This window comes from Corythoichthys intestinalis, chromosome 4 (genome assembly GCF_030265065.1).
Source record: "Corythoichthys intestinalis isolate RoL2023-P3 chromosome 4, ASM3026506v1, whole genome shotgun sequence".
In the NCBI taxonomy this organism is placed as follows: Eukaryota; Metazoa; Chordata; class Actinopteri; order Syngnathiformes; family Syngnathidae; genus Corythoichthys; species Corythoichthys intestinalis.
The window spans coordinates 2755204-2772790 of record NC_080398.1 but is presented as its reverse complement, the minus strand read 5'-3'; the positions used below and the strand labels follow the sequence as shown (position 1 = coordinate 2772790).

Here is a 17587-nt window from a genome sequence, read left to right as displayed (position 1 = left end):
TGCTCGCATAACTTTGATCTCGTAATGTAGAATGTTTCATTTTAAGCTAGGATGAAGAATTGCTACCACAAGTTTGATCTCCTAATGTAGCAATGTTTCGCTTCAAGCTATGATCTACCATTGCTAGGGCAACTTTGATCTTCTAATATAGCAATATTTAGTTTAAACTAGGATGTAGCTTGGGCCTACATCGAATGTAGCCTACTTCGAATGTAGCATCGTTTCCTTTAAAGCTAGGATGTAGCACTGTTAGCATAACTTTGATCTTTGATCTTCTAATGTTTTTATTTGATCTAACAAGGTAGCACCGTTTATTTTAAAGATATGATGTAGGATTGCTAGCATAACTTTGATCTCCTACTGAAGCAATGTTTCATTTCAAGACAGGATGTAGCATTGCAAGCATAACTTTGGTCTCCTACTGTAGTAACGTTTAGTTTTAATATAGCATGTAGCATTGCTAGCATAACTTGGGTCTCCTAATGTGCCAACCTTTTTTTTTAAGATGGTATGTACCTTTGCATAACTTTGATCCCCTAATGTAGCAATATATCATTTTAAGCTAGGATGAAGCATTGCTAGTGTAACTTTGATATCTTAATGTTGCAAAGTATACTTTTAAACTAGTATGCTGTATTGCTAGCATTACTTTCGTCTAATGTAGCAATGTTTCAATTTAAGCTAGGATCTAGCATTGCTAGCGTTACAGTACATGGTCATACGCAAGCAGTTCACATGATAAAATGGGCCAATAGGACACTCTAAAGAAGTTATTCAAAGCTTTTAGCAGGGGCCCAGTTATAGCGTAGCATCGTAGCAATAACAGTGTAACATCGTTCTAATGGAGCAATGTTTAGTTTTACGGTAGGATGTAGCTTTGCTAGCATAAGTTTGATCGCCTAATGTAGCAATGTTTCACTTAATAAAAAATTGCTGGCATAACTTTGATCTCCTAATGTAGCAATGTTTAGTTTTATGCTAGGATGTAGCTTTGCTAGCGTAATGAAGAATTACTGGCATAACTGACTTCTCATGGCGCAACGTTTCGGTTGAAGCTAGGATGTAGCACTGCTAGCATAACTTTGATCTTCTAATATAGCAACATTTCGTTTTAAGCTAGGATGTTGCATTGAAAGATTTACGTTGCTCTAATAAGGTAGTTCGTTTTGTTTTCAGATGGCATGTAGCGTTGCTAGCATAACTTTGATCACCCAATGTAGCAACGTGTGGTTTTAAGATAGTATGTAGCATTTCTAACATAACTTTGGTCTCCTAATGTACCAACTTTTTCATTTTAAGCTAGGATGTAGCATTGCTAGAGTAACTTTGTATCTTAAATGTAACAACATATAGTTTTAAACTAGGCTGCAGTATTGCTAGCATAACTTTGGTTTAATGTAGCAATATTTCGCTTCGAGCTCAGATCTAGCATTGCTAGCATAAATTTGATCTAATGTTGCAACGTTTAGTTTTAACTTTAGTCTCCAAATGTAGCGATGTTTTGCTTTAAGACACCATGTAGCATTGCAAGCATAACTTTGATCTCATAATGTAGCAATGTTTCCAGATAGGATATAGCATTGCTAGTGTTATACAGTGTATATACATATAAAATATATATATATAGCATTGCTAGCATAACTTTGATCTACTATATTAGTAGTTCAGGAAAGTTTTCAGTTCTTCAATTTGTGTTTCGTTTTAAGCTAGGATGTTTCATTCGATACAGCTCAGCAAACTGGACCAGCGCTAAGCTAACATGCTCCAGTCATGCTCCTGTCCTGTGTGCGTTGAAGCGTGTAAACATGCTTGTTCCTGAAGTGTAACATCTCCTAAGGGGCGTGTCAGAAGATGATTGAGGAGCAGGAGGAAGTTTCTTGCTTCCCAACGGGACTTTAATGTCACGCAAACACTTTTTCAGGTGAAAGGGTTCAACACCCACACTTTTACAGCTGTTATTGTACAAAAAGCAGTATCAAAAACCTTCATACCCTTGGGTTTTTAAAACACTTTCCCCATGTTAGCTAGACTTTTCCAGGTGTTTCTTTAACACATTGGCCATCACAGCCAAACGCGGCCTAGGTCACGCCCACCACTGAGTTGATGGGCAAATGAGAGATAGTGATAAAAGTGGGTGGAAAAAAATGAATGGAAACCAATAAAAGTTGAAAGAAAAAATTAATGTTGATCAAAAATCTGGAAATAAATAAATCAGAATTTGAATAAGAATGATTAAATACTGATTAAAATAACTGATTGAAATAACGGTTGAAAAAGAGAAATATATGAATCAAAGTTTCAATGCTCAAATAAAAATTTAAAAATGATATTGTGATTAAAAATGAAAATATTGGTTCAAGCAAATAAAATTGGCATAAATGTTCAAATTAATATTGAAATAAATAGAAAAATTAAATACAAATGATAAATACGGAAATAAAAATTGTTGGAACAATAAAATATAAAATGCAATACAAATGAAAACATTGAATAAAAATTGGGGTAAATTAAAAAATGAAAAAAAATATTAAAATAAACATTAAAATCAATATAAATTGAAGTCAATACATAAATAAAAATGTAAATATTAAAGTAAATATTGAAATAAAATTAAAATTAAAATCAAATGTTAAAATGTTTAAAAAAAAAAAGTTGGCAACTAAAGTAAAATGATAAATAACATTCAATAATAAACTAATTCATTAATTTAGAATTATATGTTAAGACAAAAAAAAAAAATAGTACGGAATTTAAAAATAAATTTAATAAATGTAATAAAAATTAAATAAAATAAAAAAATAGAAAGTATGGAAATAACTACCGGTACATAAAACAATAATTGTTGAAACAACTAAAAATGTAAATATCGAAATAATTAACGATCAAATGATCCTCTCCATGTTCAAATGCATTGGCCGTCCATTTCCTTCAAAGCATCCCTGACCCGTTTCCCACCTGAGCGACGTTCGAAATCAAAAACCGAAAACATTCTGTCCACATTTGACTTAAAAAAGGACAAGCGAGAGCGCGAGCCAAGTCGGTCCTAACGTGCAACACATGTTCTGATCCGCAAATGTGCGGCGCACATGCGGAATTCCCTCCAATCCGCTAAAAGCAAACACTGGAAGACTGAGAACGACTGGACGCCGGCCGGAAATGGAATCCACTTCAAATGGTAGAAATCAGACTAATACTGGCGAATGTAACACGAGTACGCGCGGCCCAATAACAGGACCGGCCGGCTGTTATTGGCGGTGGTCCGGCTCCACAGTGGGATCTGTGTTTAGCCGTGTTTAGAAGGCCATTTGGGGCCCGATAAATCAAGCCCGTGTCCGCCGAAAGCCTCCATTAGGGGCCCCCGCCGGGCCCCTGGACCGGCCTGTCAGTCACGCCGTCAGTCAGCGAGCCGTTTGAACTCCTAATTACAGGGAGGATTCCGCCGCCGCGGCTCCCCGAACCCCTCCCGGATTGAGCGTTCCGGGCAATCGTGCTAACACTAACATTTAAAGAAATTAAAATGGCGGACGTTTGGAGAGGAAACGGCGGCGGGGAAATAGTCCGCTGCTGATCCGTCTGTTTCGTGACTCTTGGGATTGAGTGACACTTGCGGGGTCTCGAATGCCGTTTGGTACTTACAAGCTAGCGACACGATAATATTTAGGCTTGCAACATGCTAACCCCGATCATTTGTTGGTAAAACTAATATACTGTAGCAACCTGCTAGCCCATTTCAGGTATCATTCATCGCTTTGGTGCATTTAAGCTTGCAACAAGCTAACCCTTGAGCACATTAGCACATTAATCACATTGGTACATTTAAGATGGCAACATGCGGTACATTTAAAATATCAACGAGCTAAATAAATGGCTTGAGAAGGACCAGTCAGCCCGTCGAGGGGGAACTATTCACAACGAGGAAAACGCGACAAAGAGAGCTGCAAAATGTCATTGTTTCTGTCTCTTTACTTCAATATTTTTACAGGATATTCTTTTTATCCAAGTATTTTCCGCAATTGCTAAATAAATGGCATGGTCATGACAAATAACAGTCTTGTGCTAAATGGAATATGAAATAATAAAAATGCACTTATTCAGGACGACATGGCAAAATTACTCCATAGTGGTCAAAACTGTCGACTTCACCTTTACTGTTGCACCTCCCGAATGATATTTTATGACACCTAAATCGGACATATGTAATTTACCTTCCCCGGCTTCGGAGAATGTAAACAAACCAAGAGGCGTGACAGCTAGCCGACATGCTAACCCGAACAGAGTGATGTTTCAAAGTCTTCGAAGCGGAAAATCACACATAACTAGAAACTGCAATTTCGGGAGATATTACACCTGGGTCTTTCCTCTGTGGAGATACAGATCTTAACCCCACTCAGGTCTAGGGATGGGAATTGATAGGATTTTTACGATTCCGATTCCATTATCGATGTTGCTTAACGATTCGATTCTTTATCGATTCTCTTATCGATTCTAATTTGGGGAAAAAGAAGAACAAACGTTTTGATTGGCATCGTGTTTGTTTAATCAGAAGTCAAAACCTTACAAACTCACAACGAGATCAAAAGAGGCCCAAAGCCTCAATGTTAACCGTGGCAATAAGTGGCAAATACACAAGTGTGTAACATTTTACTGAAACATTTGTCGAATAGAAATCAAAAAATATTGGTATATATTGGCAGATAGGTTGTTGTTCTGCCTTTGGCAATATGTGTTAAAGCAGGGGTCCCCAAACTTTTTCCTGTGAGGGCCACATAACTTTTCCCTTCTCTGATGAGGGGCCGGGGTCAGTTTGTAACAGAAAAAGTGTGACAATTGCAGAAGTGCATAAATGTAAAAAATTATTGTTTTTCAGAAAGCCACAATCAAATAACCCTTTCTGGATTCTTCACAGAATGAAAGTAAATAAAATAAAAATAATAATAATAATAATTAATAATAAAAACACTATTAATTAAATAGATAATAACCAAATAACCCTCTCTGAATTCTTCAAGGAAAAGGCCAGGAAATAAATAACACGATTGAGAAAAAAAAAAATTCAAAATGGCCGGACCAAATGTGGAGGCGGGCCGTATTTGGGCCGCGGGCCGCAGTTTGGGTTAACGTGTATTATTTACCATTACATTGAAATGCATGCCTTTTAGTTTTTGTGGCGCTTACACGCTCAAGTGGGGGCCCCCTTGCACTTCCTCACGCGAAGAAGAACGCGCTCACGTGAGGAAGAGCCCGCTTACACCCGAAGAAGAAATGCCGCATCCAAGCGAGTGAGCGAGTTAGTGAAAGAGGGAAACACTTCTACGAGCCTACGTTCTTTGTTAATGTTAATATCTACAGAGGCAACGCCTGTATGTATCATCTTTTGTGTTGTTGTTGTTGTGTTTCCACTCGCGATCAGACACTTAAATCCAGTTGTGTAGTGGTTTGAACGATGTGCTAATGCTAGCGAACGAATGCTAACCATTTGTTATTACTGTTATTAGCAGCTAATCATCGCTGATTTACGTTGATGCAAACCTGTTTGTTATTGGGGACGAAATTGATTTGTTTTATTTCTATTCTTAGTTTCACTCTTCAAGTGATGGTTGAATAAAGTCAGCAAATTATACCAACGTCTTTTGAATTGTCATTTGGGAGTTTAGCTAGCTGTATAGCCAGGACTGAGCCTTAGCCTCTCTGAGGACAGCGCAGTCGTATTCCCTCCCGATGCAGTTATCTCCACCTTGCAATGACTGCAAGTCGCTTTGTTGTAATTTTTCCTCGTGAAGTGAAGACACACTTTCGAGCGTTTGAACCTACGTGCTGTCATTGTTATGTTTATGGCTGCAATGCTCGTGCTTACCCGTCGTAACCTTTCATTTTCACACTCTTTCCTGGTGAAGTGTAGTCAAACTTTGGAGCGAGTGGTTCTTGGCGCCATGCTAGTTTGATGCGTCGGGACAACAAGACACGTCACGACGCAATACGCGTCTTTAGGAATCGTTAAAGGGATCGTTAAGGCTTTTTCATTGTGATGTCGAGGCCTCGAAACAATCGGAACCGGTTCCGAATTCGAATCGGATTTCGATTCCCATCCCTACTCAGGTCTATCAATAGAGTGGACAATAATGCAAGTCAATGGCACTAAACGAAGTAAACGCCATTAGAAATGATTTGGAGAATTGGACGTCCATGTCCGTCAATGGCAGTAACCTCCATAAGTGTCAATGCAATCGGGGACATTTGGGGTACACGTCCTATTGATATCTGGTCATTTCCTGTTGATTTGGGGATATTTTTTTTGCCATTGAAAATTAATGGGAAAAAATTTGGACGTCCATGGACGTCAATGGTATCAACTTACATAGGCGTCAAAGGAATTGGGCAAGTTTGGGGGGCACGTCCTATTGATATCTAGTCATTTTCTGTTGATTTGGGGGAATATAAATTTTCCCATTGAAAATGAATGGGAAAAATTTGGACGTCCATGGACGTCAATGGTATCAACCTTCATAGGTGTCAATGGAATCCAAGTACATTGGCATCAATAAAATGAAAAAACATGCTGAAGTGCCATTGGAAGTGAATGGGAAGTTTGGACGTCCATGGACATCAAAGGAATCTCCCTTCATAAGCGTCAAAGGAATTGGGGAAGTTTGGGGGTCACGTCCTATTGATATCTAGTCATTTTCTGTTGATTTGGGGGAAAAAAAAAAATTCCCATTGAAAATGAATGGGAAAAAATTTGGACATCCATGGACGTCAATGGTATCAACCTACATAGGTGTCAATGGAATCCAAGTACATAACTAGCCTGGATTATTTCACATGACGACTGCGTTGTCAATTGTCTTTGCGGATTGGCAAACCGCCCGGCGGAGAACAATTTTTTCGTTCCCCGGAGGAGTGCGGCTGCAGTTGTTGTGAAGCTAACGTGCTGCTAATGTGCATGAGGAGAGCTTTTTGCCTATCAATGATCAAACGTAAGTAGTCCTTTATTTAAAGAAAGTTTGTAGTGTTGACTTTGTAATCGCCGTATTCGTATCTGACATAATACAAAACAAGATGTTTACTCACTTCCTCGTAAGTCCAATGGTCCCACAGTAGTCGGGTTTGTTTTGGCCCATATTAACAGTGAATGGGAACCTTTTGAAACTCCAAAAAGGCGCACACGCCTCTCCCTCATACAGAATGATTTTTCTGTGGCCGCTTGGCTGGCGTGATGCGAAAAATAAACGTATTAATCCGCAGAATCGGCTGAATCCTTCGTCCTCATACACAACAGTACGCTGTATAGTGAAGAGGACGCCTTCACCCGTACACGTCACAGCGCCCTCCTCCTCAATGCAAGACCGAAGCCAGAAGTCACTCATTTTCATGGCGCGGGATTCAAAAAACTAAATAAATACAGCGATCGCTTCCACACACATCCAAGCGGTCCATATCATTCAGGAGCATAAAATACAACGTGCATTATGAAATAAACATGCTTTTTCGTGTCACATGCACTTTAATAATAAATGCAAATGTAGCATAATGCACACATGAATAATTTTAACTCACTCTCTGGACAATATCTGTCAATAACTTTCATTATAATCAACCATGTCTACAAATTACTCAGCGTATTAAGTGTCAAGCTTCCCGCATGCCAGCCTGTTACTACGGAAAGGCCGACACACCCACACTTTTCCCAGTGATCAGGTTCAACACAACCATTTTCGCTTAAAGGGGATGTAGTGCCCTGGGAAAATTTTAATATTCCATCATTTATCCATAAACGCATGCCTTTTGTATTCATATCATGCCACTTCGTGTAATTACACACAAGAAAATGAGAGAAATTTGGCTCGATTGTCAAGCTAAAACGACCGGCGCCCGAGATCTGGCAGATTGTGTGCGTGACGTCACGACAAGTGAAGAGAGTGCCACCGGCCACTAGGGGGGCAGCGCCTGTCTGCATCAATAGAATTCCTTCTAGTGAGGGGAGATTTAGGTGTTTTGAGCTGTTTATGCTGATGCATTGTGTTCGTCCTGCACATATTCCAGGTTCCCTCATGAAGAAACACCCCTCGTTGTCAATAAAAGAGAATTCAGAATTGACAGTGAGGGGTGTTTCTTCAACAAGAAAAAGGCTCAGTGCTTTAATACTGAATGGCGGCGATGATGGCAGACAATTTCGTTTCTAGTTTCAGCGACGAATCCGACGTAGAAGGACGTAACGAATGTTCATATAATGGTGACGAGGAGAGTTACGAAGCTTTATTCGGTGTTTTAGGTTACCAATTTGAGCCCAAACGAACGCCAATGCAGCGTAATGAAACGGTCATTGAGGGGAGCAATGACACTGATGAAACATCAGCAGCAGATTGTGTGGGAAACACCAATGATTTGTTTTGCATTTCTTTTTGTGAAGCTGATACACCGTGACTGCAAAATAAAGGAATGCATAGAATAATTATCATTTATTGCGCTATCATAGCTTTTCGCTCTGCCAACAGACACAAATATGAATGGGATCAGAGGATTTGTTCTATATATTTTACGAACGATAATGTGTCCAGTCCTGTATCCAATGCGTGACATTTTTTTATTATAAAAGATTACTCACTCTGGCCATTTTGAGCTTGGCTGCTCCCCTCCTTTGCTTAGCCTTAGCCTCCTTTGCTAGTCATCATCCTCTTTCTTGATATCTCGGGACATTTAGGTCGCTGCGCATGTATGGTCGGCACCGCATCTCCTTTGAGCAGCAATCTTTTAGCAAAATCCGATTTCACTTGTCCATAGTTCGAGAAGCTTTCAGGTGGAAAATGCGCACTCCACTGTGTCTAGAAAATTAGCGCTCTTTGCACGGACGAACTTTACCCATCGTCTGCGTAGTCCAGCTTTTTTTTTTCGCGTTCGGGAACCCATGGATACTATATTCCGATAAATAGCTATTTGTACACCACATAGCACAGCAGTTTTGAACCATTTTTGAGATGTTTTCATCAAACAAACCCCAACGCTACTCTCTCGTCGTTAAAAAACAATGGCACCTGGCTCCGCCTCGACTATCAATCACTTGTCGTGACGTCGCCGCCCCATTCGGCTGTTTCCGGAACACTTTCAGGAATGTTCGTCATTTTCGATCTATTTTCGATAATTGCTCACTAATGTGATTGGGTTTTTTTTGTTAACTTTATCAATATTTGTTATCTTGGCACATAACGGTTCTATTGATGTCTCACACCCCCTTTGCCGCTACATCCCCTTTAATCTAACAAAACGCTACTAAGGAAACTTCAATATTTTAATTAAAAAAAAAAAAAAAATGGTTGTACACACCTAATCAATAAAAGCTGTCAAGTGACAATAAACCACACTAGGGCTGTCCCAAACGACTAATTTTCTCCCGATTAGTCAGCCGACTATTTTTACGATTAGTCGACTAATCTAATAATTAATTAAAAAAAAAAAAATTTTTTTTTTACTAATTTAGCAATGAAATTTTTGTTGACGCTTATCAATTCACAAAAAACATATTGGAACACTCAAATTATTTATTAAAGTACAAATAAAGACGTAAATAACAATAATAAATCACAAATAAACAATGAGTTCAAATGCTGATAGAATTAACTAGTGTAGCATCCCGATTGAAAAGATGGTCTCTTAAACTGATGGTTTACAACTTTTATTCCATCCTTGATGTAAACACACTGTAAGAGCTACGGTGCACACAAATAAAGCAACACAATTAGAAATTAACAAAAACTTTTCACCTTTTTCCTTTTAAACCTTATTTATATATCAATGAATTGCCTATATGAATTGCCTTTACCTTATTACCTTATCATTGACAATCTCTCCCTTGAGTGCAATGACTGTATATACTGTATATATTTATGACCTTTTAACCTTATATAATTTTCTGTACATTAAAATAAATCATAACATGAAATAAACCTTTCAATTAGCATTAAGAACAATACTAATAGCACTTATAGGCCCATTGTCAATGAAACATTATTATTTAGTAAGGCGACAGCACCCTCTGGTGTACAAAAAATGAAGGAAAAAAAAAAAATTACAAACTGCGTGAAGGCGCTTGAGTTGTTTATTCACGGCCGACGCGCAGCCAAGCTTGGCACTGAAGAGACAGGACAGAAGAGTGTACTCTCCTTTGTTTCTTTGAAATAAGTCAATGTTTTGGACACTCTGGTGCGCTTTTTTTTGGCTTTGTGCCGCTTTCCCGCTTGCAAACAGAGCATCCGACATTCTAACTTTCCACGCATATATTTTTTTAACCCTTCATTAACCGTCGACGGCATGTTGTGCTCGTCGACGGATTTACGTCATCGATGACGTCGACTATGTCGACTAGTCGGGACAGCTCTAAACCACACCCAATGTAATGTAGTATGAGAAAGTACAGTTGTGGTCAAAAGTTTACATACACTTGTGAAGAACATAATGTCATGGCTCTCTTGAGTTTCCAGTTATTTCTACAACTCTGATTTTTCTCCGATAGAGTGATTGGAACAGACACATCTTTGTCACAAAATCATTCATGAAGTTTGGTTCTTTTATGACTTTATTATGGGTGAACAGAAAAAAAGTGATCAAATCTGCTGGGTCAAAAATATACATACAGCAGCGCTAATATTTGCTAACATGTCCCTTGGCCATTTTCACATCAATTAGGCGCTTTTGGTAGCCATCCACAAGCTTCTGGCAAGCTTCTGGTTGAATCTTTGACCACTCCTCTTGACAGAATTGGTGCAGTTCAGTTAAATTTGATGGCTTTCTGACATGGACTTGTTTCTTCAGCATTGTCCACAAGTTCTCAACTGGGTTTAAGTCAGGACTTTGGGAAGGCCATTCGAAAACCTTAATTCTAGCCTGATTTAGCCATTCCATTACCACTTTTGATGTGTGTTTGGGGTCATTGTCCTGTTGGAACATCCAACTGCGTGCCCAAGACTCAATCTTCGGGCTGATGACGTTAGGTTATCTTGAAGAATTTGAAAGTAATCCTCCTTTTTCATTATCCCATTTATTCTCTGTAAAGCACCAGTTCCATTGGCAGCAAAACAGCCCCACGGCATAATATTACCACCACCGTGCTTGACGGTAGGCATGGTGTACTTGGGGTTAAAGGCCTCACCTTTTCTCCTCCAAACATATTGCTGGGCATTGTGGCCAAACAGCTCGATTTTTGTTTCGTCTGACCACAGAACTTTCCTCCAGAAGGTCTTATCTTTGTCCATGTGATCAGAAGCAAACTTCAGTCGAGCCTTAAGGTGCCGCTTTTGGAGCAAGGGCTTCCTTCTTGCACGGCAGCCTCTCAGTCCATGGAGATGCAAAACACGCTTGACTGTGGACACTGACACCTGTGTTCCAGCAGCTTCTAATTCTTGGCAGATCTGCTTTTTGGTGATTCTCGGTTTAATCTTCACCCTCCTGACCAATTTTCTCTCAGCAGCAGGTGATAGCTTGCGTTTTCTTCCTGATCGTGGTAGTGACAAAACAGTGCCATGCACTTTATACTTACAAACAATTGATTGCACTGTTGCTCTTGGGACCTGCAGCTGCTTTGAAATGGCTCCAAGTGACTTTCCTGAGTTGTTCAAGTCAATGATTCGCTTTTTCAGATCCATGTATGTATATTTTTGACCCAGCAGATTTGATCACTTTTTTCTGTTCACCCGTAATAAAGTCATAAAAGAACCACTCTTCATGAATGTTTTTTGTGACAAAGAAGTATCTGTTCCAATCACTCTATCAGAGAAAAATCAGAGTTGTAGAAATAACTGGAAACTCAAGAGAGCCATGACATTATGTTCTTCACAAGTGTATGTAAACTTTTGACCACAACTGTATGTCACAATATGGACAATTACAAGTCGGATCTGCCCAAAGTTATGAGATTTCACACCTCAGTGTGTGTGTGTGTGTCCAAGCATGGAAGTGAACTGGGTGTGAGCTCGCAATTAATCACCTTCAAACAGGATGTCTATTAATCAAACTACAAGGCTCATACAGTAAATTAAGGTAAACGTGTCGACACTGAGTGACGCTTTAAAGAGGCACTAAAGTCATTTTCCAATACATTAAACAGTTTTGTTCATAAGGTAGATCGAAGGGAAATATCCTATCAAGACCGGTTTTATGGGAGTAACCTTCAAAAAAATATATCGCTGCTGATTGGATGACGACTCTTCTCGTCATACGAGCGAAAACATTGTTTTCCGTTGAAGGAGACAGAATTACTCTAACACATTTAATGTAATCAATCAGGGAACAGTATTTAATTTACTGTTTGTATTACTCTGACACACCCATTATAAAATAAATAGCAATTATACCATAGTTTAGGGAAAACAAACAGAATATAGGGCCTAAGAGATAAACACATCATCTTATCAAGGAAGCCCAACCTGTGCGTCATGCACCTGACTGAGCAAGACTTGATGCTGACAAGCCCACGTCTGCACCACCAACTCTCGCAATCAGTTCTCCCGGACAGTCCAGAACAATTCGACGCCCTGTCCTAATACAACGAACACCGGAGAATGTCCGATATCCAACTGATAACGCGACTGACAAGATTCCAAGAACCCCTTTGATGCTGAAGTGGCAAAATCCACAACCCTCATTGCCCTGACCACAGTAACTCTTGAGTCCTCCTGTCCAATCCACAAATAGACAATAATAAACAGACACACCCTTCTTCCTGCTGACAACCCACCCAGCGAGAGCCTTCAGCAGACTGAATGTTTAACTAACGTTGTCATTTTTCTCGGGAACCTTTTGTTGACGTGTGATAGGGTGACCTTGCCTCCCCGCCTGAGTTTGTTTCTGTTTCGCCTTGCTGTTTGATCGCTGTCGACCTGAATAAATTGTTAACTTATTTTCAGTGAGCCTTCGTTAAACCTTTCAAAATGAAGTCAGTACAAAGGGTTAAGACTAAGGTGAACGCGCAGCGTTTGGCCTTCCGGCCCGGTTGTGATCGTCTAGCCGGCCCAGGTCGTTGGAGCTGCGCCAGCGCGGGTCCAGCGGTTCGGCTGGCGCGATTTAATCGTGTGCGTGTGTGTTGTCTACCTGGGTATAGGTGGCGTCTAACAGGGTGTCGAGGTTCTGCAGCGGCGCCGGAGTTTTGTCTTTAAAGCGGGTCAGCAGACGCCGCTGGATGGCTCGGAACTGGGCGGCCCGTTCAGAAAGGAGGTCCTGGTACTTTTGAGCGCTGACGCGAAGCTAACACACACACAAGTACAAGATGGTTACATGCATGCTTAATGCTAGGTCGCAGTGTTTTACAAGTAAATACAGTGGGGCGAATAAGTATTTAGTCAACCACTAATTGTGCTAGTTCTCCCACATGAAAATATTAGAGAGGCCTGTAATTGTCAACATGGGTAAATCTCAACCGTGAGAGACAGAATGTGGAAGAAAAAAAACTGAAAATCACATTGTTTGATTTTTAAAGAATTTATTTGCAAATCATGGTGGGAAATAAGTATTTGGTCAATACCAAAAGTTCATCTCAATACTTTGTTATGTACCCTTTGTTGGCAATAACGGTGGCCAAATGTTTTCTGTCTTCACAAGCTTTTCACACACTGTTGCTGGTACTTTGGCCCATTCCTCCATGCAGATCTCCTCTAGAGCAGTGATGTTTTGGGGCTGTCGTTGGGCAACATGGACTTTCAACTCCCTCCACAGATTTTGTATGGGGTTGAGATCTGGAGACTGGCTAGGCCACTCCAGGACCTTGAAATGCTTCTTATGAAGCCACTCCTTTGTTGCCCTGGCTGAGTGTTTGGGATCATTGTAATGCTGAAAGACCCAGCCACGTCTCATCTTCAATGCCCTTGCTGATGGAAGGAGATTTTCACTCAAAATCTCTCGATACATGGCCCCATTCATTCTTTCCTTTACACAGATCAGTCATCCTGGTCCCTTTGCAGAAAAAAAGCCCCAAAGCATGAAGTTTCCACCCCCATGCTTCACAGTGGGTATGGTGCAATTCAGTATTCTTTCTCCTCCAAACACGAGAAGCTGTGTTTCTACCAAAAAGTTCTATTTTGGTTTCATCTGACCATAACACATTCTCCCAGTCCTCTTCTGGACCATCCAAATGCTCTCTAGCGAACCGCAGACGGGCCTGGACGTTTACTTTCTTCAGCAGGGGGACACGTATGGCAGTGAAGGATTTGAGTCCCTGGTGACGCATTCTGTTACTAATAGTAGCCTTTGGTACTGTGGTCCCAGTTTTCTGTAGGTCATTCACTAAGTAGTCCTCCCGCGTGGTTCTGGGATTTTTGCTCACCGTTCTTGTTATTATTTTGACGCCACGGGGTGAGACCTTGCATGGAGCCCCAGATCGAGGGAGATTATCAGTGGTCTTGTATGTCTTCCATTTTCTAATAATTGCTCCCACAGTTGATTTCTTTACACCAAGCGTTTTACCTATTGCAGATTCAGTCTTCCCAGCCTGGTGACGGTCTACAATTTTGTCGCTGGTGTCCTTCGACAGCTCTTTAGTCTTGGCCATAGTGGAGTTTGGAGTGTGACTGACCGAGCTTGTGGACAGGTGTCTTTTATACCGATAATGAGTGCCATTAATACAGGTAACGAGTGGAGCCTCGTTAGACCTTGTTAGAAGAAGTTAGACCTCTTTGACAGCCAGAAATCTTGCTTGTTTGTAGGTGACCAAATACTTATTTTCCACTCTAATTTGGAAATAAATTCTTTAAAAATCAAACAATGTGATTTTCTGTTGTTTTTTTTCTCCACAATCTGTCTCTCATGGTTGAGGTTTACCCATGTTGACAATTACAGGCCTCTCTAATATTTTCAAGTGGTAGAACTTGCACAATTAGTGGTTGACTCAATACTTATTTGCCCCACTGTATGCTAGCGCGCATACCTGGAAGTGGTGGTCAATGGACAGGAAGTAGTCTTTGAGGGGCGGTGGTCCGCTGAAGCTCTTCTTGAAGTCGTCCACTCCTAACGCGGAGAAGTGATGGTCGACTCTGTGGACGAGCTCGTTGGTCACCAGCCACATGTCCTCGAATGCGTCGCTCTGGATGCGATAGCGCTCTATGCAAAAATACATTCAGGTGGAGGAATAACATTACTTCATGTGTAGGTAGTCTTGATTTACCATTTCAGAACAGAATTCAGCAGTATATATGTTGTATTTCCTGTGTGGTTTTGTGTTTTTTGAGAGTATTGTCTTTGTATCTCTGTTTGTTGCATGTAATGACTGGAAATCTCTCAACTCAAGATACATGATGCAAGGCTTACGATAACGATTATCACGCAGTATGGCGATACAAAAATGATGGCTCCATGGGTCAGGAGCTCAATCTATGATGCTCGATGGTAAGACGTCCAATCCATTTGAACATAGAGTAATAGCAGCATGACGTCTGTCACTGTCAATGACAGAGTTGACTGGTGAAATAAAGGCTACTTTAATAAATACCGATGGTACAATTCCGAATGGCAATTACACATAGCAAAACAAATTATAAATACAAATTGTAATAATAATAATAATGTAAGGAATTGGGTTCTAATGTGGCGGTTGTGTGCGTGCTGTTCCTGAACGCACCATGTGACAGAGTGAGAGAGGTGCGTTAGAGTTTTTACTTATTTATACTTATTTGTAAGTGTAGTTTGTACCACTTTTGAGTGTTGTGTGAATCATCTACGTGCGTGTGAGAGTATTTTGTCTGTGTGTGCTTTGCCTCACTGTTACTTGTCATTGTTGTCTTTGTGTCTCGTGTGCGTTTTCTTGATTATTTGTCTGTTTCCTTTTTATGTGTAGATGCATGTCTTGTTTTCATGTGCACATATCTTGTTTTTTGCTTGTGTTTTGGGTATCATCTGCGTTGGTGCACAAGAGTATTTTATCTGTTTGTTTTGTCTTTGTGCACGTTTATGTGTCCCGTGTTGTGTATCTCTTGTTGGTGCATGTGTATTTGTTGTTTTTGTATAATTTCTTATGTGCGTGCATGTAATTACTGTTTATGTTGAATTTGTGTATATGTGCTTCTCTTTTTTGTTTGCATGTAATTATTTGTGTGTTTTCTTGCTTTTTGCATGCATGTTTTTTGTTTTGTATCATGTTTGTGCACATCTTTTGTAAGCACATGTCTTGTGTTTTGCTATGTGTATTTTTTGTGCGTTTCATCTGGAAGCCATTTATTTTGAATGGTATTGTATGATGAATATAAGATGATATTCAAGCATTTAAAAGACTGGTTCTTACGGGAGGTCTTTGAAGCCAGCACGGTGACCACGCCACCAGGCAAGAAGCGGAGAGCCAAACCGTTCCCTTCGTTATCTTCCGACTGGGCCGCGAACTCTGCAGACGCACACAAAGACGCGGGAAAAAAACAAGTTGAAAAAGGACTGCGCGATGCCTCCCGATATGCCGGCCTATCGCCGCGTGGGACAGCAACAGAAGGCCACAAAAGACGGTCACGCCGCAAACAAAGAGAGTGTTTAGTCGGCAGGGTTGCTGATTGCAGCTGATGGTTTAGATTACTGGGAAAATAAGCTACATTTAGTTTCAACATTCATGAAGAATCATGAGCGTGCGCTTTTGCATGTTTGTGTGCGCCATACCAGGAAAGATGGTGGCCAGGTCTACGGGCGGCTGGTTGGTGTCGACGGTGATTTTGAAGACGCTGCTCTTGCTGGGAGAAGATGACGTACAGACGAGGGCGAGAGGAAGTTTGAACTGGCTTTGGTGGACATGAGGGACTCCTGCAAAACAAAAACAAAGGATAATTTACTCCTTTGCTGCCAGCACCGATACAGATACTAGTATCAGTACCGATACGACGCTAAAATGACATCATTGGTATTGGGGAGTACTAAGAAATAAAGTTAACACAAAAGAGAATGGGGAAAAAAAATTCAATAATTTCACACAAAACTCACAAAACCTCGTTAGAAGAAGTTAGACCTCTTTGACAGCCAGAAATCTTGCTTGTTTGTAGGTGACCATTTACTTATTTTCCACTCTAATTTGGAAATAAATTTTCTGTACCCCCCCCCCCCCCCCCCCACCACCACATTCTGTCTCTCATGGTTGAGGTTTACCCATGTTGACAATTACAGGCCTCATCTTTTCATGTAGGAGAACTTGCACAATAGGTGGTTGACTAAATACTTATTTGCCCCACTGTATGTCAAATATTAAAGCTATGACCCTTAAAAAAATGACATATTGGTTCAATATTGTGTCGCTCACAAGACCGCGAGGGACAATTTAAAAGGATTACATCCATTTCTACACACAACAGCAGAGAATGGCAAGCACAGACACAAAACAAACTAAATATCAGAACTACCAAGTAATGAAACAACTGCAACGGTAACGGAAGAAATAATTAGCACACTACATGAATTTTAAATGTTATTTACATCCCTAATGCTGCAATGCATGCTAGGAGGCATCAGGCACTCCTAGTCACCGATTTGCTCGATTCAATTGTTGTTGTAGCAACTATTTATAGTGACTGTTCTTATTGGTGTGTTCCCCGAAAAGGTTATTGTGTAATTTGTTACAGCACTGTGTGCTTCGTTTATTAGA

General features: G+C 40.3%; 1 protein-coding gene across 3 annotated transcripts in view; it reads right to left on the bottom strand.

The window, feature by feature from the left end:
- LOC130914459 (protein PTHB1-like) overlaps positions 1–17587 on the bottom strand; it is a 233758-nt gene that overhangs the window by 149638 nt on the left and 66533 nt on the right. For all 3 annotated transcript variants that reach the window (XM_057833669.1, XM_057833670.1, XM_057833671.1), the window contains 4 exons: positions 16615–16755; positions 16256–16351; positions 14906–15078; positions 13078–13230 (listed from right to left, as the gene is read on the bottom strand). In XM_057833669.1, the coding sequence (XP_057689652.1) occupies positions 13078–13230; positions 14906–15078; positions 16256–16351; positions 16615–16755 (563 nt within the window). The remainder of the gene's footprint in view (positions 1–13077; positions 13231–14905; positions 15079–16255; positions 16352–16614; positions 16756–17587) is intronic.